At 39.6% G+C, this 26060-nt stretch overlaps 1 protein-coding gene and 1 long non-coding RNA gene across 5 annotated transcripts in view; one reads left to right on the top strand and one right to left on the bottom strand.

The window, feature by feature from the left end:
* Nucleotides 1-15440, bottom strand: part of LOC118014872 — a 114190-nt gene extending 98750 nt beyond the window's left edge. Inside the window, exons 1-2 of one of the 2 annotated variants that reach the window (XR_004680403.1) lie at nt 15279-15440; nt 11524-11622 (exon numbers count right to left, since the gene is read on the bottom strand). This is a non-coding gene — a long non-coding RNA (uncharacterized LOC118014872). Of the gene's footprint in view, nt 1-11523; nt 11697-15278 lie in introns of those variants that run through there. The other variant, XR_004680402.1, reaches the window with a different exon arrangement.
* Nucleotides 15441-15561: 121 nt separating this feature from the next.
* The window catches only part of LOC118014870 (cytochrome P450 7B1), a 179740-nt gene continuing 169241 nt past the window's right edge, over nt 15562-26060 (top strand). Inside the window, exon 1 of one of the 3 annotated variants that reach the window (XM_035011240.1) lies at nt 15562-15910. In XM_035011240.1, coding sequence (XP_034867131.1) covers nt 15798-15910 — 113 coding nt within the window. In that variant the 5' untranslated portion in view covers nt 15562-15797. The remainder of the gene's footprint in view (nt 15911-26060) is intronic. The other 2 variants (XM_035011241.1, XM_035011242.1) reach the window with 2 other exon arrangements.

The following is a 26060-nucleotide window of genomic DNA, read 5'->3' as shown; positions in this document are numbered from 1 at the left end:
GTTAGGTTGTGTACTTGAGACCTTTCTTGTTTCTTGAGAAAGGCTTGTATTGCTATATACTTTCCTCTTAGGACTGCCTGTGCTGCATCCCAAAGATTTTGAACAGTTGTGTTTTCATTTTCATTTGTTTCCATGAATTTTTAAAATTCTTCCTTAATTTCCTGGTTGACTCATTCATTCTTTAGTAGGATGCTCTTTAGCCGCCATGTATTTGAGTTCTTTCCGACTTTCCTCTTGTGATTCAGTTCTAGTTTCAAAGCATTGTTGTCTGAAAATAGGCAGGGAATGATCCCAATCTTTTGGTACCGGTTGAGACCTGATTTGTGACGTAGGATGTGATCTATTCTGGAGAATGTTCCATGGGGACTAGAGAAAAACGTGTATTCTGTTGCTTTGGGATGGAATGTTCTGAATATGTCTGTGAAGTCCATTTGGTCCAGTGTGTCATTTAAAGTCTTTATTTCCTTGTTGATCTTTTGCTTAGATGATCTCTCCATTTCAGTGAGGGGAGTGTTAAAGTCCCCCCACTATTATTGTATTGTTGTCGATGTATTTCTTTGCTTTTGTTATTAATTGGCTTATATAATTGGCTGCTCCCATGTTAGGGGCATAGAGATTTACAATTGTTAGATCTTCTTGTTGGATAGACCCTTTAAGTATGATATAGTGTTCTTCCTCATCTCTTATTATAGTCTTTCATTTAAAATCTAATTTGTCTGATATAAGGATTGCCACCCAGCTTTCTTTTGGTGTCCATTAGCATGGTAAATGGTTTTCCACCCCCTCACTTTCAATATGGGGGTGTCTTTGGATCTAAAATGAGTCTCTTGCAGACAGCATGTCGATGGGTCTTGTTTTTTTAACCAATCTGTTTCCCTGTGTCTTTTGATTGGGGCATTTAGCCCATTTACATTCAGGGTAACTATTGAAAGATATGAATTTAGCGCCATTGTATTGCCTGTAAGGTGACTGTTACTGTATATTGTCTGTGTTCCTTTCTGGTCTATGTTGCTTTTAGGCTCTCTCTTTGCTTAGAGGACCCCTTTCAATATTTCTTGTAGGGCTGGTTTTGTGTTTGCAAATTCCTTTAGTTTTTGTTTGTCCTGGAAGTTTTTTATCTCTCCTTCTATTTTCAATGACAGCCTACCTGCATATTTTTCTCGTTTAGTGCTCTGAATATATCATGCCAGTCCTTTCCGGCCTGCCAGGACTCTGTGGATAGGTCTGTTGCCAATCTAATGTTTCTACCATTGTAGGTCACAGATCTCTTCACCCGAGCTGCTTTCAGGATTTTCTCTTTGTCTCTGAGACTTGTAAGTTTTACTATTAGATGTCGAGGTGTTGACCTATATTTATTGATTTTGAGAGGGGTTCCCTGTGCCTCCTGGATTCTGATGCCTGTTTCCTTCCCCAAGTTAGGGAAGTTCTCTGCTATGATTTGCTCCAATATACCTTCTGCCCCCCTCTCTCTTCTTCTTCTGGGATCCCAATTATTCCAATATTGTTTCATCTTACGGTATCACTTATCTCTCAAATTCTGCCCTCGTGATCCAGTAGTTGTTTATCTCTCCTTTTCTCAGTTTCTTTATTTTCCATCATTTGGTCTTCTATATCACGAATTCTCTCTTCTGCCTCATTTATCCTAGCAGTTAGAGCCCCCATTTTTGATTGCATCTCATTAATAGCCTTTTTGATTTCAACTTGGTTAGATTTTAGTTCTTTTATTTCTCCAGAAAGGGCTTCTCTAATATCTTCCATGATATTTTCAAGCCCAGCTAGTACCTTTAAAATTGTCATTCTGAACTCTAGTTGTTACATCTTACTAATGTCCATATTGATTAGGTCCCTGGCAGTCGGTACTGCCTCTTGTTCTTTTTTTTGAGGTGAGTTTTTCCATCTTGTCATTTTGTCCAGAGGAGAATAGATGAATGAGAGAACAAAATGTTAACAGGGTAACAACGACCTCAGAAAAATATACACTAAACAAATCAGAAGAGACCTGAAACCGGGGGAAAAGAAAGGGAAAGAAAGAAAAAAGAAAAAAAAAGAAAAAGAAAATGATTAAAAAAAAATATGAGCAAATATGATCAGGCTGGTGAATAGATCAGTGCCACAGACTAGATTTTGGGCGTATTTTGGTCTGTTAGAAGAAACTGCCTCCCAAAATTTTAAAGAAAAAAAAGCTTATATATGTACAAAAATAAGGGTAAATATGATGAAGGGATGGAATATGACTGTAATGATGAAAATTATAAAAGATTTTATAAAAGGAACTGATAAGAAGTTGGTTGAAAAAGAAAGAAATTAAAAAAAAAGGGGGAGAGCATGTGATCAAAGAAAGCCATACACTAGAGATGTAGGGTATATTTTGGTCTGTTAGAAGAAACTGTATCCCAAAATTTTAAAGAGAGAACAACTTATATATATACCAAAAATAAGGTTAACTACTATGAAGGAATAGAATATGACTCTAAAAATGAAAAATAAAAAAGATTTTTAAAAAAGCGATTGATAAGATGTTGGTTGAAAAAGGGAAAAAGAAAAATTCAAAAAAAAAGAAAAAGAAAAAAAAGAAAATTAAAAAAATTAACTTTGAAAGACTAAAGAATCATGGGGAAAAAGCCATGAATTCTATGTGCTGTATTCCCCTAGTGCTGTTGTTCTGCCATTCTCATTGATTGGTAAACTTGGTCTTGGTGGGCTGTTCTTGCTGATCTTCTGGGGGAGGGGCCTGTTGCCGTGGTTCCCAAATATCTTTGCTGGAGGAGGAATTGCCCCACCCTTGCCTGGGCGGGGCTAAGTAATCTGCTTGGGTTTGCTCTCCAGAGCTTTTGTTCTCTGCAAACTTTCCGTACAGCTTTGGAGGATGAGAGTGAAAATGGTGGCCTCCCAATCTCCATCCTAGAGGAGCTGAGAACTCAGGGCCCCACTCCTCAGTGAGCCCCCAGACAAAAGCAGTCAATCACTCCCATCTCCCTGGTCTCTGGCTGCACTCTGTGCTCACCCAGCCTGTGACCGAGCATTTCTATCTCTGGCACGGGACCCCATTTGGAGTCTCCAAACCCAGCAGATTCCTGTGGTGCGCTCCCGCGCTGCTCCTCCTGGGGGAGAAAGGGGAGTCTCCCCAAATCTGCCCCTTGTTGGGTCCCTGCTGGAAAAGCAGTGGCCTGATTGTGCCATGGATCATGGTTTATGGCAACCCCCAGCTGAGAGCCCACTCCTCAGCTCTGTCTTTGCAGCCAGCTTCCCTGCTCTGATACCTGGGAGCTCCGCTGCACTCAGTCACCCCCAGTCTTTCTGTGACCCCGAGGGTCCTGAGACCACACTGTACCAGCGAGGATTCCACCCTCAGTGGAGCTGACTTCTATAAGTTCCGATTTTGTGCTCCGCAGCTCTATCACTTGCCGGTAGTGGCTGACGGAGGCTCCCTCCGCCCGCGGTCTATGTTCCGGAATATCGCCTCGGATTCACTTCTCTGCACATCCTACCTTCCAGAAAGTGGTCGTTTTTCTGTTCAGAGAGTTGCTGCTATTCTTTTCTTCGATCTCCTATTGAGTTCATAGGTGTTCAGAATGGTTTAATCCCTATCTAGCTGAATTCCTGGGACCAGACGAAATTTAGGTCTCCTACTCCTCCGCCATCTTGCTCCTCCCCTTCCTCTTGTATTTTTGCAAGAGTTTGAGAAGGATTGGTATTAATTCTTCTTTGAATGTTTGGTAGAATTCATTTCATTTGGTAGAATTCATTTATTTCTGTGTTTTTGGATATTTCCTTTCTTCTCCTACCTTTGAGCCTCATTTGTTCTTCATTTCTTGTTTTTTGAGGTATAGAGTTAGGTTGTTAATATTTGAGAGTTTTTTCTTTATGTAAGCAATTATCACTATGAACTTCCCTCTTAAAACTTTTATTGTTGCATCCCATAAGTTTTAGTATATTGCATTTCCATTTGCATTTGCCCAAGGTATTTTTTGATTTCTCTTTCAATTTCTTCTTTGACCCACTGATTTAGCGACATGTTGTTTAATCTTCATATATTTGTAAATTTTCCACTTTTCTCCTTGTAATTGATTTCTAGTTTCATATCATTGTTGTTGTAAAATATACTTGGTATGAGTTCCATCTTCTTTTTAAATTTATTAAGACTTGTTTTGTGGTTCATCATATGATTTATCCTGGAGAATATTTCATGTGCAGTTAAAAAGAATGTGTATTCTGCTGCTTTTGGATGGAATATTCTGTATTTATCTGTGAAGTCCATCTGGTCTAATATGCCAATTTAGGCTAATGTTTCCTTATTGATTTTCAGTTTGGATGATCTATATCTATCCATTGATGTAATTGGATTTAATTGTAATAAAAGTCCACTACTACTATTGTATTGCTATTTAGTCCTTTAGGTCTGTTAATATTTGCTTTATATATTTAACTGTCCCTTGTTGGGTGGCTAAATATTTACAAATATTATATCCTCTTGTTGGATTGACCCCTTTATCATTATGTAATGTTCTTATTGGCCACTTAGTACAGTCTTTGTTTTAAAGTCTATTTTGTGTGATATAAGAATGGCTAGCCCAGCTTTCTTTTGGTTTCCATTTGCAAGGAATATCTTTTCATCTCTTCAATTTCAGTCTCTGTGTTTCCTTACATCCGAAGTGACTCTTTTGTAGGCAACACATAGATGGATTATTTTTCTTTTATCCATTTAGTCACTCTATGACTTTTGGTTGGAGAATTTGGTTCATTTAGACTTAAAGTGGTTATTGATAGGGGTCTACATATTGCTATATTGTTCATTGTTTTCTATCTGTTTTATAGTTCCTTTCTTCTTCTCTTGAACTCTTTCTTCGTGGTTTCATGACTTTCTTTAGCAGTATGCTTAGATTCCTTTCTCTCTGTTCAGAGTTTGTAGCAGGACAGAGTAGCGTGTGGGATCAAGCCCTTTGACATGGAGAACAAGCAAAGGAATAACTGATGAAGGAGGTTAAGAAGCAGCCAGAGGTAAGAGGACCCTCAGGAGTGTATTTATTGTCCTACAGGTGCAGAGAAGAAAGTATTTCATTAGACTGAAGGAACTGCTGAGAAGGCAAGTAAGATGTTGACTAAAAAATGAACAGTGAATACGGCATCATGGAATTGGGTTATTGGAAATCACTAGTTACATCTCAGAATTCTATCTCAGAATTCTATCTCTGAAGAATTCTATCCTTCAGATTTTGGTCACCTGGGTCTAGGACTCCTAGGCTGTTGCTTCATGAATTAGAAGAAATACCCACACCCCCTTTACATTACATGTCATTACATGTGATATGTGAGTGACAAAATGATACCATTTTGTGTTATTGTGCTACTAGTATTTGCAGAAATTTTAGCAAAATTGTTTTTTGTTTTTGTTTTTTCCTTTAATAGCCTTTCATTTTCTAAGGCTCTGTCTCAAGTTCCAAAGGAAGTGAGAGGAGAGAGAGGTAAAGACATAGGAAGAAGGAATGGCTACTAATCCAAAAATTATTCCTTCTCTCTCCTATACACTCTATCCTCTGAACAGTTTGTGTATTTCATGTGACCCAAAATCTCTTCCAAGTGGACTGGTGGCAGGACCACATCTTTTTTTTTTTTTCTTTTGTCCTCAAGACTGATAAATCCTTGCAGTGAACATAATGAAGCTGTCAAGATGAGGCCTCTGCTAGATACAATCAAGATGTTTTCTTTCTAAAACAGATATCTTACTGAGCTTTAAGAGAGACAACTGTTATTTATTTCTGTTATCTTGGCATGTGACTCTTGCAGTGTCTGAAAATCTTCTACTGAACATTATTTTTTTAGAAAAACAAAACAAAATTCAGTAAGATCAGTCCCAATATCTATCCCTGTGGCTTGCACTGTTCTTTGTATTTCTCAGAAATAACCAACTAAGCCTACCCCTTGCTCTCTCTCTCAGTTCTGTATTTATGGTGTTTTCCTCAAATTAAAGCTTCAATGTTGTACAAATATTGACCCAAGATTTAGAAATATTTTTTAGAAAAGGAACTAAATTTTAAGGTAGACTGATACAGAAGAGATCTAGAAATGCATTATGTATAGCGAGGCAAACCTATACAGTAGAAAAAGTACTACTGATATTCAGATTAATAACTGAGTATCCATCTGCTTCCACAATCTGGCTCTTGAACTTGGTCAAGCTTATGGGAATATTGCACAGATAAAATGTATACGAAGTTATTTAGCTTGATGATCAGCACATAGTGGGTACTCGATAAATATTAATTTCATTTTATTTCTTAACAATAGTTTTCTGATTTTCATTCATTTAACAAATATTTATTGAGAATCTACAAAGTGTCACATAATCCTCCAAGCATTATGTGTACACTGGTGAAATACAGACAGACACAGGACTTGTTGTCAGGGAATTTATCAGGTATGTAAAGTGAAGATAATATTCAGCTCACTAGAAGGTCAAGTAGTCACATGAGATAATGTTTGAAAATGCCTTATTGACTCAAAAGCCCTATGCTGGTTCATTTTCAACTTCTAATTACAAATAATTATATTCTGATTCCTGATACAGAAATACAGAGAGAAGTAGAAAGGTAGAATTCTAATATATACCTCAACTTCTGTGTGAGCAATAGAAATTTCCTTAAAGCATTACACTATGTTTGTCTTGGCGTGAGGGTTGTGTAAATGCCAGAGGGCTAAGTTTTTTGCTGAGACTGTCAGCGAAAATTTAGATAAGGAATAGGAAAGTAGAAGCAAAGGCAAATAGACATGGGGAAAGAGAAAGGATTTTGGGGTCATAGAACACCCACAGGTGGGAGGAGGAAACTCTGAAAAGCCTGAATTAGTCCTTGCACTTTTCTAGACCAAGAATCTAGCCTGAGGGACAAGTGGAAAAAAGACATAGTATGACTATAAATGGGATTCTCTGATGCATTTATAAATGCAGAAGGGATGCATGTTGATATTTGTCAGTTCACATACACCCTGACTGACCAGTCACTGTCATCAGAGCATCTTTAAGGATGGGAGAGAGAGGATACCATTCTTTTCTAATTTCCCTAACATCTACTTACATTCCTGAAAGAGAAAATGATTAATTTCACTTAATTTTTTTAAAATTGGTGTTGTTGAGGGGCGCCTGGGTGGCTCAGTTGGTTAAGCGACTGCCTTCAGCTCAGGTCATGATCCCATGGTCCTGGGATCGAGTCCCGCATCGGGCTCCCTGCTCTGCGGGGAGCCTGCTTCTCCCTCTCCCACTCCCCCTGCTTGTGTTCTCTCTCTCACTGTGTCTCTCTGTCAAATAAATAAATAAAATCTTTAAAAAAATAAAAAAATAAAAAAAAATTTCTAAAAAAAAAAAAAAATTGGTGTTGTTGAAGATGATGACTATATTTTGAAAATATTACAGGCTCATTGTTCAGAAGAAAGTTTTTTGATAGCTTCTAGACAAGGGAGACTCCAGTAGCTTGCTCAAATAAAAGATGTGAGTTGAACTGAAAGCAATTCAAAGGCCGGAGGTATTTGATATTTGAAGAGGAAAATTCTGGAGGGAAAGTAGAACCAGAGAGGGTGGACTCTGTCTGGGAGAAGAGAAAGATGTTTCCTATTGCAATGTGGTCTGAGAGGGCTGGGGACATAAAATGTTGAGGATTTTTGTGTGTGTAGAATTTTGTATGCTGTACAATGTGACTTCTTACAAATTTGCAGCAAAGACTTCACTGCCTGCTGGGTTTGGTTTCTTGCAGAAACAAGTGAAGGTACAGAGTTCTGCCTTCTGGTTACTAGTTGCCATACGGTCAAAACAGATGCCACACATGCAACCATAGATTTTAGGAAGCTTTTGGCTAATGCTGATGTGTGTGTATACCTGTTTTAGTTGTATTTCAACCCTGGGAAGCAAACAATTAGACTGCTTTTCAGAATTATTACAAATCAATTAATTTCTTCTTATAGTAGTGCAAGGTTTTCTCATAAATCAGAATATTCAAAACTTTCAGTGAATGTATAGTTGCAATTATTAATTGCTTTTAAAAATACAAAAATAGGCAATCTTGGTGGAAAAATGTCAGACTTCAGAGAAGAAAGGAGAAAGGAATCGATCAATCACGGAAATGCTCGTGATCAGAAAACTGGAGGAAGAAATAAGAAAAAAGGTTCAGAACACCTTGTAGGAATAAATTTGACCATTTTTCAGTTGAGCCTTGAACAATTAAGAGAAGGATGGGAAGAAATCTGGAGACAGAGTTCAAAAAATGAGGAATCAGAGAGGAATGGGGGATAAAGTATGAATGGAGTTTTTTTCCTAGGTTTTAAAGAATGGGTGAGTATGGAAGGGCCAATCATGAGTCCAAGTTGCAACCAGCCTGATAAGAGGGATGGGTATTAAGGAGGGCACGTACTCCATGGAGCACTGGGTGTTATACGAAAACAACGGATTGTGGATCACCACATCAAAAACTAATGATGTATTGTATGGTGACTAACATAACATAATAAAATTAAAAAAAATAAAAATAAAATAAATAAATTAAAATTAAATAAAAAAAAGAGGGATGGGACTCTGTGAAGGAAGGGTCACTGTGATAGACTGAGTAAATGAAATATAACCTGTTAGTGTAAAAGAAAAATTGTCTGAATCATAACTTGTTAGTGTAAAAGAAAAACTGTCTGAATCTTACTTGCAGCAGAAACTTTTTGCCTAACGAAAAGGAAGAACTTGGTGCTCCTGAAAAATGCTTAAGTGGTTTTCGGATAAAATTTCATGGGATTTGGACTTGGGGAAACTCGCCCTTGTTGACTGTCACCCATAAGCCAAGAGCTGAGTCATTTTAAGCTGTTCTTTCCCTTTTGTAGCTAATCTAACAATGGTTAACTAACGATCTCTTTCTATAATGTTCCTAATCAGAGTAAATGGTTGAACTGACCTCCTAGAGGCTTTCCTTCTTGCAATATTGTACTAAAACTTTGACTCATAAACAGTGTACAGTTTTTCTTTAAGATTAGAATCATTTAATAAACATGATTGTTGTATCATCTCAGAAGCTGAGAGGCTAGTGTTACGATAGTTCTGCTAGTAAAAATGAAAACAACTACAAAATGAATGAATCCAAGAATCATCACCATCGATGTACTATCTGCCCCTGAAATACTTCTTTTTTTTTTTTTTTTAATTTTATTTTTAAGTAATCTCTTCACCTAAAGTGGGGCTCAAACTCACAACCCTGAGATCGGGAGTAGCACGCTCTACCAACTGAGCCAGTCAGGTGCCCCTGCCCCTGAAATATTTCTGTGGCACCACAGTAGACACTGTGTATTTAGTGGACACTGTGTTGTGTTGCTCAGTTTCTTTGTCAGAATGGGAAGACCTGTGCTCCCAGCTTCTGGGAGTTCACCAGCTGCTTTCAGAAACTGTCTTCAGATACAGAGAGCTCCCTTGTCTAAGGTCATCCTCCTCACCATCCTGAGGGCAGTCCACAAAGCAATAAATGACTCGTTGCTACTGTGCTCTAAAGATCTAAACCTTCACCCTATTTGGGGGCAAATTCTGAAGGGCCATCGGAGTTCTAGATATCCTCAGGGGCTGAGTCTTGTTGAAACTGCATCCCAGCCCAAACTCTCCCTCTGTCTATGTGTTTGCCTCACTCTCCCACCCCTGGTGCTGATTCTGAGAGCTTGCCCTAATACTAAACTCCTGCACTGATCCCTCCCTGAGTCTGTTTCCCAGGACCTCTCCTGTAACAGGTAGAAACAGCAGAACCTGGTAGGAAAGAGGTGCTGTGGGTAGATTTTATTTTGGACCGGGATACTGTGTTGCTTCTCCAAGAACCAGTCTGTTTTTTTGTTGTTGTGTTGTTGTTGTTTTTTAATCTATAAAACATTCCTTTAGTGAACAGAGCCCTGCCGTAGCTGGGGAGTGAAGGTAGAGGGAATGGTTCTTATGTAAAGGAATGCTCAGAGAGATCCCTGTACATTCTGTCCTCAGAAATCTGGTTTCCGGGGCTAAGTGGGAAATGAAATGTTGGAAAAGCCAGTAAGTGAGTCAGAGACAGAGAGAGAATAAATCTCGAATACTGGCATCAGAAGTAGGGTCAGATCATGAGAATGAACTAAGCTTTAACAGGGCATTGTGAATTTGTAAGCCAGAGTATTCAAAACTCAAGTGTGTATAAGTTATAATGCCAAGACTATTAAACAAGAAATGACAAAACTATTTAATCTATTCCTTGCCTCTTGGAGATAATCAGAGCCATCTGTTCCACCATTTTTAAAGCTGTTTCAAAATGATTACATTCCCGTCTTACCTAAAATTGTACTTTATAAAAAAGAGATTTAAATGTAACAACACTCTCTGTTGTTGGGTCACTCTGTTCACTCAACAGCATTTTATTTAATAAGCATTTTGCCTGCCATGTCTATATGTGTAAGCTAAGTGCTAGGTTAATACTATAAGCTGGCTTTTTGGGAGAAGGGAAAACTAACGAGAAAATAAGTACCATTGTTTAAATTGCAAAGAAAGCCAGAATAAGAGGGAGTAATTATAATTTAAGATATTTGTAGTCAGGTTCAGGGCTGCTCTCCAAGATGCCTCACTATTTACAACGTGACAACTGAACAACAACTTTCAGGCTTATAGCAGCCTCAAGTCTCAGTATATACCATTATTGCCATCTCAGCCACAATCAGGATAGTCACCTTAAGGAAACAAGAAAGTGGCACATTTTATATTTTAATTAGGCAGAAGTAGCATATCAACAAGCTAACCCCTCAGCTGGGCTGAATTTGTCTAATTAACTCACTTCTACTTAAACCCTAGGTCAGTGGAACAGAAGGTGTTCAAATGTGAAAAAGGGAGAAGGTCCAGGCATTTCTATTGTCATATATTTACTCCTCACAACTTAATCCTCATAAACCTATAGGGGAAGGTAGTCTCGTATCATTTTACAGATGGGAAAACTGAGATCAGCCTCAGAGTTAGCCAAGGGCTGCAGTAGGCCAAGGTACAAAGCAGAGGCCCATCTGTCGCCATGTTGGTTATGGGCAGCTCAAGGTAAAACAGGATCCATAAAAATGGAGGTAAGAATGACTAAACAGATATGGTAAAGGGTTAGCCAAAGAAAGCTCTAAAAAAGGCAAAATGATATAGTGACAGGAGGGGCAACTTCACAGTGGAATGGAGGAGCAATCACGGGTGCTCTGAAACTCTCTTGAGTCTTGTCTTTCTGTTATGGAAAAGGAAAGAATACCTACATCTGAGATTTTTTTTTTTTTTAAGATTTTATTGACTTATTTGACACACACACGCACACACAGAGAAAGAGAGCACAAGCAGGGGGAGTGGCAGTCAGAGGCAGAGGGAGATGCAGACTCCCCACACAGCAGGGGGAGCCCGATGCGGGACTCGATCCTAGGACCCAGGGGCCATGACCCAAGCCAAAGGCAGTCACCCAACCAACTGAGCCACCCAGGCGCCCCCGAAATAGTATTGAAGATTAGATGAGACAATGCATGTGAAACATGAAGCAGTACCTGGCACTTGGCAGGTTCTCTCAATCCTCTCAATTCCTTCCTTCTTTCCTTTTCTTTCCTTCCTCTGTTTCACAATTTTGCCCAGAGGGGGTCTTAAATCTACAGAAGGGGATAGGAAATCAAAGTCAAGACAGAGCTTGTGAAGAAGGGGGAAAAGATAACCACAGTCATTATTTAGTTATAGGTACGACTTATTTAATTTTTTTAAATTTTATTTTATTATGTTATGTTAGTCCCCATACAATTAAACCCAATCTATATTTTATGTCAAAAGTTGATAGGACCTTTCAGGCTTGAGTAATCAAGTCTGATTTTAGGAACTTCCCAATATTGGGGGAAAAAAATGTGTGGAGTCCACTTTGACATTTTCACGGGGGGACTTTCAAATATTTCCCAACAACTAAAGCCAGAATGTAATCTACTCTTTCTCCAGCACTTATTTGCCTCCTAGGAATTCACAAAATTAAAGCCATATGAGTGCTTGTGCTTGTAATCTCTCCATTTTCACTCCACAATCTCACGTGGACTGGCCTCTTTTTGTTCTCCTTTCTGATGTCAATCCTTTTTGTTCTCTTAGTCCCAGCTCTTTGAAGTAAGGGTCATCTAATTCATTTTTATGGCTCCAGCAGGCCAAGTATAGTGCCATGGACAACATTTGCACTTAACAAAATGTTACTAAGTCGGTGGATTTGGAGGTCTCAATCCAATGTACTAGTATTATCAAAGAGCAGGAGAATTAGGACATACATGTTGAAAAGTAGAGGGATATATCAGAATTGAAGTTCTGTTGACTTCCAAACAGGCTCTTTAAAATGAAAAGGCCACAAAGTAAATTGGACCAGAATTTGAGATTAGATTAGAAAGAGAACAGAGAAAGAGACTGGCAGCTCTGACCACCTGCCAGATGAGAGTCACCTGGGCAGGTGGAGGAAGCTTTGAAGTATGACCCATCATCTGAATTGTCATGACTCTTACTTTAGAGACTCAAATGTATCACCCTCTCCCTTTACTCTCTCTGATTTCACTTCTGTTTTTGCTTGTATTTCTCTCTCTCTCCATGTGTTTCATAATCAATATTTTCTGGAGAAAGATGACTAGGCCAGATATTACCTATATTGAACATACTTCCACATCTGCACACCTCAAAGTCTAAGGGCCATGCCATGACTCTTTTAGATCTGTTAACCCTGGTCTAATTAGTACAGCCAAGGTACACAAGACACTAACATTGGTAACTGATGTTGAAGGAACAATCTGTGGCTTGTTTCTGAAGGGGACTGCTGAGTATCCAGAATTTTACAGTTGCTTCTCCTGTATACCTTATGAACCCCTGTGTTGGAATTAAGCTGGAATTGCCAGATTTATTAATAAAAATGTAGAATCCCCAGTTAAATTTGAATTTCATATAAACAACAAACACTAAATGTAGTATTTGGGATATACTTATATGTGCTAAGATGGCTGTGTGGGTTCCAGGCATAGCATCCACATTCAAAGCAGTGGAAAAGGGAAGGAGGGAAGCAAAAGGGTCTGTTCATTCCTGTTAAGGGCACTTTTCTGAACTAATACCTTAAACTTAACTTACTGGTGAGAATTTGGTCACATCTAACTACAAGGAAGGCTGAGAAAGAAGTCTTTGTAGTGGACAGTCACATACATGTTCATTTTTAAAAATCAAGGACTGTTACTGAGAAGCAAGGGGGAAGTAGATATAGAAGAGCGACTAGTCATCTCTGTCAGAAAAGTGATGGGAATAAAGGCATGTTTCAGAAGTAAAATATACTGAACTAGATGGAATATAATGATGCTGATACTGGGTTACGAGACCAAAATAATAAAAAAAGTCTTCCAATTTTATTTCAACCGGGTCAGTTTACAGAATGGAGGTCCCTTTTAAAATAAATGGAAAATATAAGAGAAACATACATTCAAAATTTGTTAAGTGCACACCATAAAGTGTTCGAAGTAAAATACTATACAGAGACTGTAGGAATATGACACAGTTGCTAACCAAATCTAGTAGGTGACAGTGTGGTCTTCCTTCTTCCACTTTCCTAAGACAGTGTGATTAACTGCAGGTGCTTGCTATTATTGTTACGAAGTAAAATGTTTAGCATGATGCCTGGTACATAGTAAATGTTCAACAGATTAACTAATGCTTAATATTTTTACCTATATTTTCAAACAGAAGAGTCATCCAGGAGATCAAATCGAAAATAAAAGAAAAAGTTGAGGATGCTTGTGAAAATTAGTGAGAGGGGCTTTCTGCAGTGGTTAGAGAAATGCACAGCATGGATATCGTCCAGTAAGCTGGCTCTACCGGCCAGGCAGTGATGGAAACCAATTTGTTTTACCTTGGAGGAGACAGAGTAGCTGTTGGTTCACTGTATCCTTTTGGATTTCATGGAAATTTGAATTTACAACAGGAGGAAGGAGAGGCAGTAGAAAGACCCTGGAATAAAAGTCAAAGATGAAGATACTCATAAGCATTGGTGTTCTAATGCTAGCCCAGCCATTTATAGCTTTAGGGCCAAGGACAGCAATGCAGTAGCTTAATTCAGTTATGGAGCATTAAGAGCCAGGAGCATGCAAAGTACTTACAATTATGTCATCTCAACCCCAGGGGCAGGGATTCAGGGGGTGGGGATTCAGGGGATGGGGACTCAGGGGAGGGGGCTAGAGAGTGGGTGCAGACAAGGCTGGCTGAGAGATGGTTCCCACGTTGTAGAGCAAGACAGACAGACTTAGAAATAACTCAGATACGGTAGAAAAATGTGATGGGGTGAAAAGTTGAGACAGTGTTAAAAGTATGGAGGACGGAGATCTTAATTACAAAAGAAGAGTTACGGATAATTTCTAGGAGGAAGTGGGATTTGAATTAGACCTTGAGAGGTAGGTAGAATTTTAGTATTTAGGGGAGAGAGGAAAACTTTTCAGGCAGAGCAAATATCATAAGCAAAGGTGTGAAAGGGCAGACTGTGAGGGACTCCGTGGCTCAAGAGTTAGTGTATATGGAACTGTACTAGCTGTGGGAGTTATACAATGGAGACAAATTGTGGAGGGCTTCTCATTGCAGGTGGAAGATTTATGACTTAGTCACAAAGGCATTATCATTAAGAGTTTTGAATAGGGTAAAAGCAGAATAGGTCTGTGTTGTAGAGAGGTGCCAATGGGGAGGATGGGCTGGAAAGGTCAAAGGTCTGAGATCAGTCCACAAGCTGTTGTAACAGTCCAGAGAACAGTGCAAACAAAATCTTACATAAAGTAGAAAACACAGTGGCAAGAATGGTTGTTAGTTACTTATCAACTGAGCAACGAGGGTAAATTACTTAGCCAGAGTATCATTATATGTTCTCTAAAATACTGCTAAAAATTACATCTCAAGTTTGGTGTGGAGAGTAACAAACATGTGTTAAGTCCCTGGTGAACGGGCCTTACTCCAGCAAAGATATTTTAAACGTTTCTCCCTTACCCTTTGTAAGAACAACCTGTGGGGCTTCTACCACTTCTATTTCGGCCCTTAGCGTTGTTCTGCAATAGACGGGTCTTTCTTCTCTATTCCTGGACTGTATGCCTCCCGGCCCTGGTCTCCATTCCTAACCTCTCGGACAAGACTTCGCACACAGTAGGCTCTCAAAAAAAGCGTGCGCGCAAACAGGATGTGCAGGGCGAAAGAGGTGGCCGGGACCAGGCTGGAGGCAGCGTGCATTACAGGTACCTGCCGCTCGCAGGGTTCTCTGTTCTCTGGGTCGTACCTAAGAGATCAGCGGTGCCACTGAGCAGCGGGCACAGTCCCAACGCTGTTCTAGGAGCAGGCAGGGTCCCTCCTCCTGAGGGGCGCGGGCTAGGGGATGAGAAACCCAAGCGGCTCACTTCCAAAACTGAACAGAAATTCCCTCCTCCAGGCCTTCAGAGGTTCGTCGTCAGGAAATCCTAACCCCTTCCCCCTCTTCTCTGGCCCTCCTTCCGGCCCCTAGGCACCCAGGCGCCGTTTTTGCAGAAGCCGCCTGGCCGGAGGCGGTCGCGGAGCGGGGCGGTGCGCGTGGGTGGGGGCTGGGCCGGGGGAGGGGAGTGCAAGAACTTTGAGACTCAGCCTCGGGGGCCCGCGGTGGCATTCCTGGCAGCGCCGCGAGCAGGCCCGCTCTGGCGCCCGGACCGGGAAAGAGTCGCCGAGAGACGCCGCGGGAAGCAGTAGTGTCGCCGCCCCGGGAGAGACCCCTGGCTGTCCGCTGCGGCCGCGCGGGAACCAGACGGCGGAAGACGTGTCCGCGGGCATGGGCCTCTTCTCGCTGGAGCCGTTGCTGCCGCAGCTACTCAGCTTCCCGGGCCTGGCCCTCGCCGCGGCCCTGCTGCTCGCGGTCCTGTGCCTGCGCGCCGGGCGCACCAGGTAAGCGCCCCGGCGGCCTTACCGCGCGGCCCGGCTGCCCGGGCCACGCATGCGCCCTGGGCCCCGCGGACTGTGCCCGACCCGGCAGGCCGAGGGAGTACCCCGCCCCCCAACCCCAGGGATTTCAAGTGCGCGTAGTCAGAACTTGCTGCGGGGCAGCGGAGTGTTGGGGGATTGTGTGTAATGACAAAGGCTTCTTCTGCGTCTTCCCCGTACGTACGCATACATATTAAAGCGTTGGGACCGAACTCGATTTGCTGCTCCCGTGTAGGTTGTATGTAATAAGCCCTAGGTTTGCATTATTCATTATGCATCACGTATGGCTTCCAAACACACACATTTTGGTGCCGAGTTCCAATGAGTTGATGCTTCATGGCGTAGAATTCGTAGAACATTTCGAGGGGAATCTTCTTACATTTCCTTCAGTTAAAAGTGAAATGTTTCAGGAGAATGGCAGTGTATGGTACGAACAATAATTCTGGGCACTTCTCTGTGCCTCAGTTTACATCACTGTACCTCATGTGGAAAAACGCAGTAATAATACATCATGGGAGTTTGGTGACTACTAAGTGAGTTTATGGTGTGCGTTTTGTGCATTTACTGTATTATTTTCATTAGAGCAAAACCAATAACAACACAACGCTAGAAGTGTGTCACTTTATCAGATTTGAAATGTGGAAGTAGAAACAAATATTTTAAATAGAAGCATTCACTCGAAATCACTGTATTTTCTGTTTGCGATTAGATGTTTGCATAGGTATATATACACACAGATATGTTTATATGTATATGTTTGTGTGATACAGGTTGTTTCTCAAAGGTTTGGGGAAAATGGCACCATTGTACCGCATTCAGATACCTGGGGACATTTCTAGAATGTGCATGGATGAATACTCTAGAAGGGAGTATTGCTTTTTTTCCCCCATGCAAATTTTCAGTGATTTTCCTGGGATGTGCCATGCCCTCCCCTCAGGTTGCCTTTTCCAATGGCTGTGCTCTTGCTTTAGAACCCAACATGAGAATTTAGGATACTTTAATTCAGTGTTACTTGATTCTATGTAGGTTCCATCTTCCACAGTGTCTATCCCTCAGCCAAGGCCACATTTAAAATAAAACTGATAAATTCAAGGTAAGATTTGGGTGGTGCTAGGAACTCAGTTCATTTCCAGCAAGTCATTAATCATATACATATGTTTTTAAAAATCACCATTTTTTACTAATAATTGACTTAAATAAATATATATATTTTTAAAGATTTTATTTATTTCTTTGACAGAGAGAGACACAGCGAGAGAGGGAACACAAGCAGGGGGAGTGGGAGAAGAAGAAGCAGGCTTCCCACTGAGCAAAGAGCCTGATTCGGGGCTCGATCCCAGGACTCTGGGATCATGACCTGAGCCAAAGGCAGACACTCAACGACTGAGCCACCCAGGCGCCCCATAATTGACTTAAATATAGATACTTTCTAAATTATTATAAAGACAACATATAAAAGCAGAGTCTGGTTAGCAAGGCCAACTTGAAAACAAACATGTCTCTATTATTCTTTCCCTACCTCCCGTTCCCTGCAAAAATGACAAAAGTTAGTCCTACCAGAACAATATAAAATAAATATAAAATGGTTAAATTCTTCTAAATAAATGAAATACAGAGTGGCACTAACTTATATATGTGTTAAAGGGGATACTTACAGTTAAAGGGCTTGTTATGAATAGAGGAAGGTGTTCACAGAAAATATGATAGGGAGGGGGCAGTAACATAGATTTTTAAATCCTGCAGTTCTGGAAACAGAAGTCAGAAATGGACCTTACTGGCCCCAATCAAAGTGTTTGCATTTGGTGGAACTAGGGGAGAATCCATTTCCTTATTTATTCCAGTTTCTAAAGGCCACCAGAATTCATTTTTTTTTTTTTTCATATTCTGATGCTTCTGCCTCTGATTTATAAGAACCCTTGTGATTATGTTGAACCCACCCAGATAATCCAGGATAATCTTCCCATCTCAAGGTCCTTAATTTAGTCACATCTGCAAAGCCCTTTTTGTGATGTAAGGTAACATATTCATAGGTTTGGGGGATTAAGACATGGACATCGTTGGGAAACATCATTCTTCCTACCACAATGCTCCCTCTAACCTCCAAAGATTTATGTCCATCTTACATGCAAAATATACCACCCTGTCCCAGCGTTCACAAAAATCTCAACCTATCACAGTATCAACACAAGGTCGAAGATCTCACATAAATCTCAGTCAGCTCCAAAGTCCCAAATCTCACCATTTAAATCATGTAAATTAGTGCGGGGATCTCAATATGATCCATCCTGGGACAAAAATTCCCAAGAACATTGTGGGTCTTTCATGTACGTCACAGGGATTGACTCTATCAATAAGAGGCTCCTCCACAGATTTTTCTTGGATCATTCCATTTACAGTCCTGGCTTCTTTTGACATGGCTGAGAGGAAACTGTCACATGCCTCATCTTTTCGCTGGTTGACCAATACTGTACATGTGAATGAGTGTGTATGATTAAATTGTCAAAAGTTCAAAATAGCCAACGTGAAACCAATGAATCACTGAAGTAGTAATTAGTAAGAAATTATTGAGCACACACCAAAAAGACAGTTTGCAAACTGGAAGTACTCAAACCAGAACATGAAATGAGACTCAGGGGTATATTTTTATAAAGCAGCTTATATAGTGAGAGAGTAGTGACTGTTTATTCTTCATAGTGATGGATTTCGTTATTACAGTTTTCAGTGGTTACCTCATATAAACCTTGGGAAATAGTTCAAGTTTTGCTTATCATTTCCAGAGGCACACGCAAGAAATAATCCAGATCAAGTTATTCTCACAAAATAAGCTAAATTAAGCTTTGCCTGAATGACTACAGTGGTTCTGTCTGCCGAGGGAAGCTTCAAGGCTGGTGGTCTCCATCTATCCTTGATTTTAACAGAATGTGCCAACCTTTTGATTTTTCCCAGGCACTAGCAAAATGTGTCCAGCCACATCCTTGGCTTTCTCTCCAGAGCACTCTTTTTTGACAGTGACTCTCCTAGTTTGCTGTCTGGATAGGCTGAGAATTTCCCAAAGCATCATTTCCTGGTCCCTCTGTGCCCAAGAATTCTTTCCTTCTTCTACGTCTTCCCTCTCACATTTTACTATAAGCAGCCAGACAAACTAGGCTACCCCGTCAACACATTGCTTAGAAATCTCCTTAGCTAAATATCCAAGTTCATCTGGTACAAATTCTGCTCTCCATGTAACTTCAGTGCACAATGTAGCTGAGCTTTCTGCAACTGTAAGACAAGAATCCCTTTTGTCCAGTTTACAGTGGCATGTTCCTCATTTAATCTGAGCCCTCACCAGCAGTGCTTTTGATGTTAATATTTTTACTTACGGTCTATTTAGGATGGTGTAAATATTCTTTAAGATATATATATATTCTCTCCCATAGTCCTCACTTTCTTCTGAGTCCTCACTAAGGGAGTTGTTAACATCTGTATTTCTACTCATCATCTGTTCAAGGCAGTCTGGATTTTTTTCTATCATCTTCCTCAAAATTCTTCTAGCCTCTGCCCATTGCCCAATCAAAGTCATGTGTCTATTTTTAGGTATTTGTCACAGCAGCATGCCACTTCCAGGTACCAAAATTGCACTAGTTTCCTATGGCTGCTATACCAAAATTTTACAAATTCAGTGATGTTAAACAACACAGACCTATTCTCTTACAGTTCTGGAGGTCAGAGTCTTACTGGACTAAGAGTAAGATTTTGGCCAAGCTGAGACCCTTCCGAAGGTGCTGGTGGAGAATAGTAGGTTCTGAGAACACAACTGAACTTGCACTGTGTAAGTCTTCAACTAGAGAAATACCTCAAAGATTGAACCCAGGGGTACCTGGGTGGCTCAGTTGGTTAGGCGACTGCCTTCGGCTCAGGTCATGATCTGGAGTCCCAGGATCGAGTCCCACATCAGGCTCCCTGCTCAGCGGGGAGTCTGCTTCTCCTTCTGACCCTCCCCCCCTCATGCTCTCTCTCTCCCTCTCTCATTCTGTCTCTCAAATAAATAATTAAAATCTATTAAAAAAAAAAAAAGATTGAGCCCAGAAGAAGAGGTTGCCTCACCATAAGACATTTTCCAGACTACCTCAGAGAGAATCCCCTTCCTCAGCAGGAGATTCAAAGGATCCTTGGATTCTGTGACCCCTGACTGTGCCTAACTTGTCTGAGTCATTTTCCTTAACTGGAAAATGGAAACAACAGCTACTACACTAGGTAGATGTGAGAAGCAAAGTGCATGAGAAATGTAAATACATTTTGTAATGAAGTGCTATCACTTCAAAGACAATTGGCTTGCACCATTAAGTTTCTTTGTCACTTCCCAGAAACCCTTTTTTCCTAGTTGCTGATTAGGAGAAAAAATGGGACGATTTTCTTTCCCTCTCCCCCAACACACATATTCCCATGCCCCCCAAAATGCTGTAATTGGTCAGAAATAAGATTTAAATGCTGATGAGTCAAAGTAAAAATTCAGTGATTTCTTTTCAAGTTGTAAGATGTCAAGGTTATGTAGATAATGAGTTATTTTGAAATGTTGATTTGTTGACATCACTGTATCACATAAGTCAATTATTTCCTCTTTCTAATTGATTAATTACTCCCAAGCTAGACCTATGGTGCTCTAGATCCCTCACACTGTTAACACTGCCTAGACAATGAGAAGAGCTAGGTTGCAATCATTAACGGATTTTTTCTTGTTTCTTCCTCTTTTCTCATGACAAAATATAGGAAAAAGATGTGGGTAGCTGAAAGCAAAGTAATTTTCTACTCAAGATTGTGCTGAGTTTAGCAGGTGGATTTTTATGTTTTTACATAGAAGGTGCTAGAGAGATCTCCAGGCACATTTGTGGCAACAAGTAATCAGTTATGCGTGGTGCTACAGTTTCCCTTATTAAACTGCAGTGTTTGGATCGGTCTTGTTACCATTTGAGACAGATTTCAGGCTTGCTTTGCTGTTTTACTTTGTAACTTAAAAAAAGAAGGTCCTGAAGGTAGAGAATCTTCCTATTGTATAATTACAGGAACATGTGAGCTCTGAAAACACTTCACTGTGTGCCCTTTAAAGTGACCATTTAATATGTTGTTGATTAGGCCAACATTAAGGATTGCTAAATGCTGTAATCATATTTGCTGATAAATCCCGGCAATCCTTTAGAAGATATCTCTTTGTGTAAGAGAAATCAATTCAGAAGTTATACTAGTTCAGCATAAATCCGTTACTTCTATAAGAATAAAATCTTGAAGTGCTTACCTTAGAAATGTGAGACTATTTATGTATGTAAAGTCATCCATGGCTTACTGTTCCCCAGCAATGGGACCTCCTTATAGAAGGCAGTGTAGTGTAAGGCAAAGAGCATGGCTGTGAAGTCAAATGGACCTGGATCCAACATCCAGCTCCACCCCACTATCCTGTTGATTTTTGAGAGGAAGGTAAGGGAAGACAGAAAAGAACAATGTTGAGGCCCTACTTTATGCCACACTTTGTGCTGAGATGTTTTGCATACGTTATCTCATTTAATCTTCACTGTGGTTCATGAGATAACTGTTATTAAGCTATTTTTCAGAGGAAGAGACTAACCCAATAAGAGATAAGCTCATTTGCCTGAGGTTGCAGGTTTACTCAGAAGTAGAACTGGGTTTTTGATTCCAGGTCCCTTATAGTTATGGTAGACAGAATAAAGCCCCCTCAGCCCCAAAGTTGTTCTCAGCTTCATTCCCAGAACCTATGAAAACGTTAGGTTACTTGGCAAAGGGGAGATTAAGGTTGCAGATGAAACGAAGGTTGTTAATCAGCTACCCTTAAAATGAGGGATTATCCTGAACTTTTGGGTGGGCCCAATGTAATCACAAATTAACATGGAATGAAGAAGGAGGTAGGAGAAGAAGTCTACCAACCACGGGTGGCTTTGGAGATGGATTAAGGAGTCTAAGGGACAAAGAATGTGTGGGCAGCCTTTGGAAGCTGGAAAGACAAGGATTCTCCTCTAGAGCCTCCAGAAAAGAACCTAGCCCTGCTAACATCTTGATTTTAGTCCTAGACCCACTTTGGACTTCTGGGCTACAGAGCTGTAAGATAATACATCTGTGTTGTGTAAGCCACAAATTTGCGGTAATTTTTTACAGTAGCCATAGGAAATTAATGCAGGCGTCGTATCTGCCATGCCCTTGGTCTTAAACTACACTGCCTTTTGTAAGAAAGTTCAAAGAGTAGAAAAGACTGGGCCTTGGGTGACTTCTCTGGTTGCCTGTGAGGAGGAGTAGGACAGAAAATAAACATTTCTAAACACTCAGTGCTTTTATCACTATACTAATGCATAATAATTTGAGAATTTGGGGTCCTAAACTTCACAGATCATCATGGGCTATTCTTCAGTCTTTGTTCCTTATCCATCAATATACAAATAAGTTTTGAAAGCTTGTTATGTATCTAGCATCTCTGAATCTTTAAAATCATTTTGAAAATAAGTCTTAGATTGTAGGCATTGAGATCCAGATGTGAACTGGTCAGATTTCTTATTTCCCAGACTTGGTGCATCCCTATGTCCTGCTGCCCAGAGCCTGGAGGATAAGACAGAAGAGGACTCTGAGGATTTGAGAGGACCTAGGGGGATGGGATCCTACACTTCACTGACTTCCCAAAAGTAGGAGAGCAGAGAGAACCATAAGCTGTAGAGGAAAGATTAACAGCCTCTTGTAGGAGAATATTTTTGTATTTTATCCAAAGTAAAATCCCACTGAAACCACTTCAGGTTACTCTTCTGTGAAAGGCAAAGGACAAAACTATAGAAAGCTACTTTGCTGAGTAAGAGAAGGTGACATCTATTATATCGTGCATTTTTATAGCCAGAGTGCTCATTTTTATGGTTTTGGCATTTTTTTTCAACACAGAAGTATTTGGGATGGGATTTCTTCTTCTTTTTTTTTTTTTTTTTTGGTCTATAGGAAAGTGGGAAGGATTAATTAAGTCTATAATTGCTTAATGCAGAAATTAATAGAAATTTTAATAAAAGTGCAACCATAACAGGATTTAAATCCATTGTCATTTCTCCTCATAACTTTATCCTAAATAGTTGATAATAATGAAGAAGAAACTTAAAATGCTTTACTTTACTGACTAGTTTCTCAGCGAATATTTGTCATAAGAAATGAAGGATGAATGCATGAATGGACAGTTCAGCGTGGTAATTCTCTATTTCTAATATGAATATTTTAGAGTTGTAGATATTAATAGCAAGGCATATAAACTGCATACAAAAATGATATATCAAATGTCATACATAACACATTTTCTGCAGCTTAATTAGAAAGTGAAGATGTCTTAAGCAAGTGCTTACCTGTCATGAATATTTATAAATGGAGAACGTATCAGTGCAATGTTATTCTTTAGTGTAAACCTAACTGAACACATAGCGATTGTAGTGCAGTCAATTCCGATGATTCCTGCTTCTTCAGATTCAGAGTTTAAACATAGGTACTGTTAACTTTCAGTTCTAGGTACTGGATTTTATAAGTGTGCTTATGATTCCCTTCCCTGGTATAGATAGATGGACAGTGTACTTTATTTAACAGATCAGCACTCCTTTGAGAAAGGGCTGAACCTGGTTTGGTTAATCACATACAATCACACATATTTTGGTCCTTAGTACACTTAAATAATGGTAAGATGATTACTCGTAAACTATTAGAGACACCATGTTTTCTGCCTGAAAATCAAAATCATGCTGATGAAAGCATTGCTTTGTATTAGCTGTACCTTGGAACTGTGACTATCCAAACCACTTTATCTCAGGAAGACAAGTGGCTTGTTGCTCAGTCATGTCTAGTGAGGATTTAATGTCATGACATTGTATTTTGGCGGTGGTGTCCTTTTGGGGCAGGATGTGAGGGGATCAATTTCTTCGGGTGTTGGACAGTTATCACTTTAGGGTTAACTACTCCAATATTGTTGACTCTAATCTATTTTTGTGTATTGAGTATATAGTACTATAAAATTGTTTTTGACTTGTTATTATGAACAGCCAACACTTTTGAGCACTTCCTATGTGCCTCCTAGACATAGAGGCAAGTATTTTATATTCATTATTGTGTTAAATTTATTGAATCTTCCCTCACAATAACTTTTCTCATTTTATAGAGGTAAGAAGTCAGTCTCATTTAAATAATGTTCCCAAAGTCAAACAACCAGAATGTAGTAGGGTCTAGGATTCAGACCCACTGTGTTTGACTTCAAGTCCAAAAATTTAACACTGTTTTATCTTTTTCTCTTATTCTTTTTAAATCTTTGCAATAGTGTTCTGACATATACATTAACTCTTTACTGAAAACTAAAGTATTACGATGTAATAAAACTTTTAAGCATTGCTAGTAGAAATTTAATTAAGACAGGAATAAATACATTAGGACTTCAAAAGAAGAATGTGTTAAAAATCTAAGCAAAGCAAAAAAAAAAATCTAAGAAAGCAGATAATGATAGTCTGCTATATCTCTGCTGCACTGGATTGTGTGAAAGTCACATTTGATGGATAGTGTGAGAAAATACGTCTTTTTCCTTATCTCATATACTGGCTTTTGCACCCTTTCATTTAATGACTCAGCAGAAGATTTGAGATTCACTGCATGCTCTTGTTCAGATACAGTGGAGAATAGGACAAATGACATAGGACCCTGCCCTTTTTTTCTTCTTTTGGACATACACAAATCTGTATATATTTAGCGTATATAATTTGATGAGTTTATAAAAAAGTATACATCCATGAAACTGTCATAAACATACCCATCACAAGCAAGTTTCCTCCCATGTTTATTTATGATGATGATGATAAGAACACTTGACATAATATATATCCTCTTAGCAAATTTTTAAGTATACGATGTAGTATTATTAACTATAGGCACTATGCTATACAGATCTCTAGGACTTATTCATTTTGTATAACTGAAACTTCATGCCCTTTGACTAATACTTCTGTTTCCTCCTCCCCATTGAGCCCTGTTAATGTTTGTTCATTCTACTCTCTTCTTCTATGAGTTTGACTATTTTAGATTCCTTATATAAGTGGTATCATGGAGTATTTGTCCTACATCTGGCTTATTTTACTTAGCATAATGTCTTTCAGGTTCATCCAAGTTATCACAAATGGTGGGATTTCCTACCTTTTTAAGGGTTAATAATCTTCTGTTGTATGTATATACCACATTTTCTTTATCCATTTATCTGTAGACAGATACTTAGATTTCTTCCATATCTTGGCTATTGTAAATAATGCTTTAATGAAGATGGGAGTGCAGATCATGGGATCCTGATTTTAATTATTTCTTAATATATACCCAGAAATGTGATTATTGGATTATTCAGTGGTCCCATTTTTAATTTTCTGAAGAAATTCCACACTGTTTTCCAGAGTAGCTGCACCAACATTCCCAACAGTAGTGTATAAGAGTTCCATTTTATCTACATATTTGCCCACACTTGTTATCCTTTGTTGTTTTTTTTTAAAGATTTATTTATTTATTTATTTGAGAGAGAGAGAGAGAGAGAAATAGAGTGTGTTACATGAGTTGGGGGGAGGGGTAGAGGGAGGAAAGAGGGTATCTCAAGCAGACTCCCTCCTGAGCACAGAGCCCAACACAGGGTTTGATCCCACGACCCGGAGATCATGACCTGAGCCTAAATCAAGAGTCAGATGCTTAACCGACTAAACCACCCAGATGCCCCTTGGTTTTTTTGCTAATAGCCATCCTGGCATGCTATCATTGTGGTTTCGATTTGCATTTCCCTGATGATTAGTGTTGTTGAGCACCTTTTCATATACCTGTTGGCTATTAATATGTCTTCTTTAGAAAAATGTCTATTTAGTTCATTTGTCCATTTTTCTTTTTCTTTTTTTTTAAGATTTTATTTATTTATTTGAGAGAGAGCAAGCAAGAGAGAGAGCACACGAGCAGAGGGAGAGGAAGAGGGAGAAGCAGACTTTCCTGCTGAGCAGGGAGCCCAATGCGGGGCTTGATCCCAGAACGTAGGGATCATGACCTGAGCTGAAGGCACATGCTAACCAGCTGAGCCACCCAGGCGCCCCTCCTTTGTCCATTTTTA

Source organism: Mirounga leonina, unplaced genomic scaffold, assembly GCF_011800145.1.
Source record: "Mirounga leonina isolate KUSES-001 unplaced genomic scaffold, KU_Mleo_1.0 Mir_165, whole genome shotgun sequence".
Classification (NCBI taxonomy): Eukaryota; Metazoa; Chordata; class Mammalia; order Carnivora; family Phocidae; genus Mirounga; species Mirounga leonina.
Note: the sequence above shows the minus strand (reverse complement) of the source record. Positions and strands in the feature narration are given on the sequence as shown.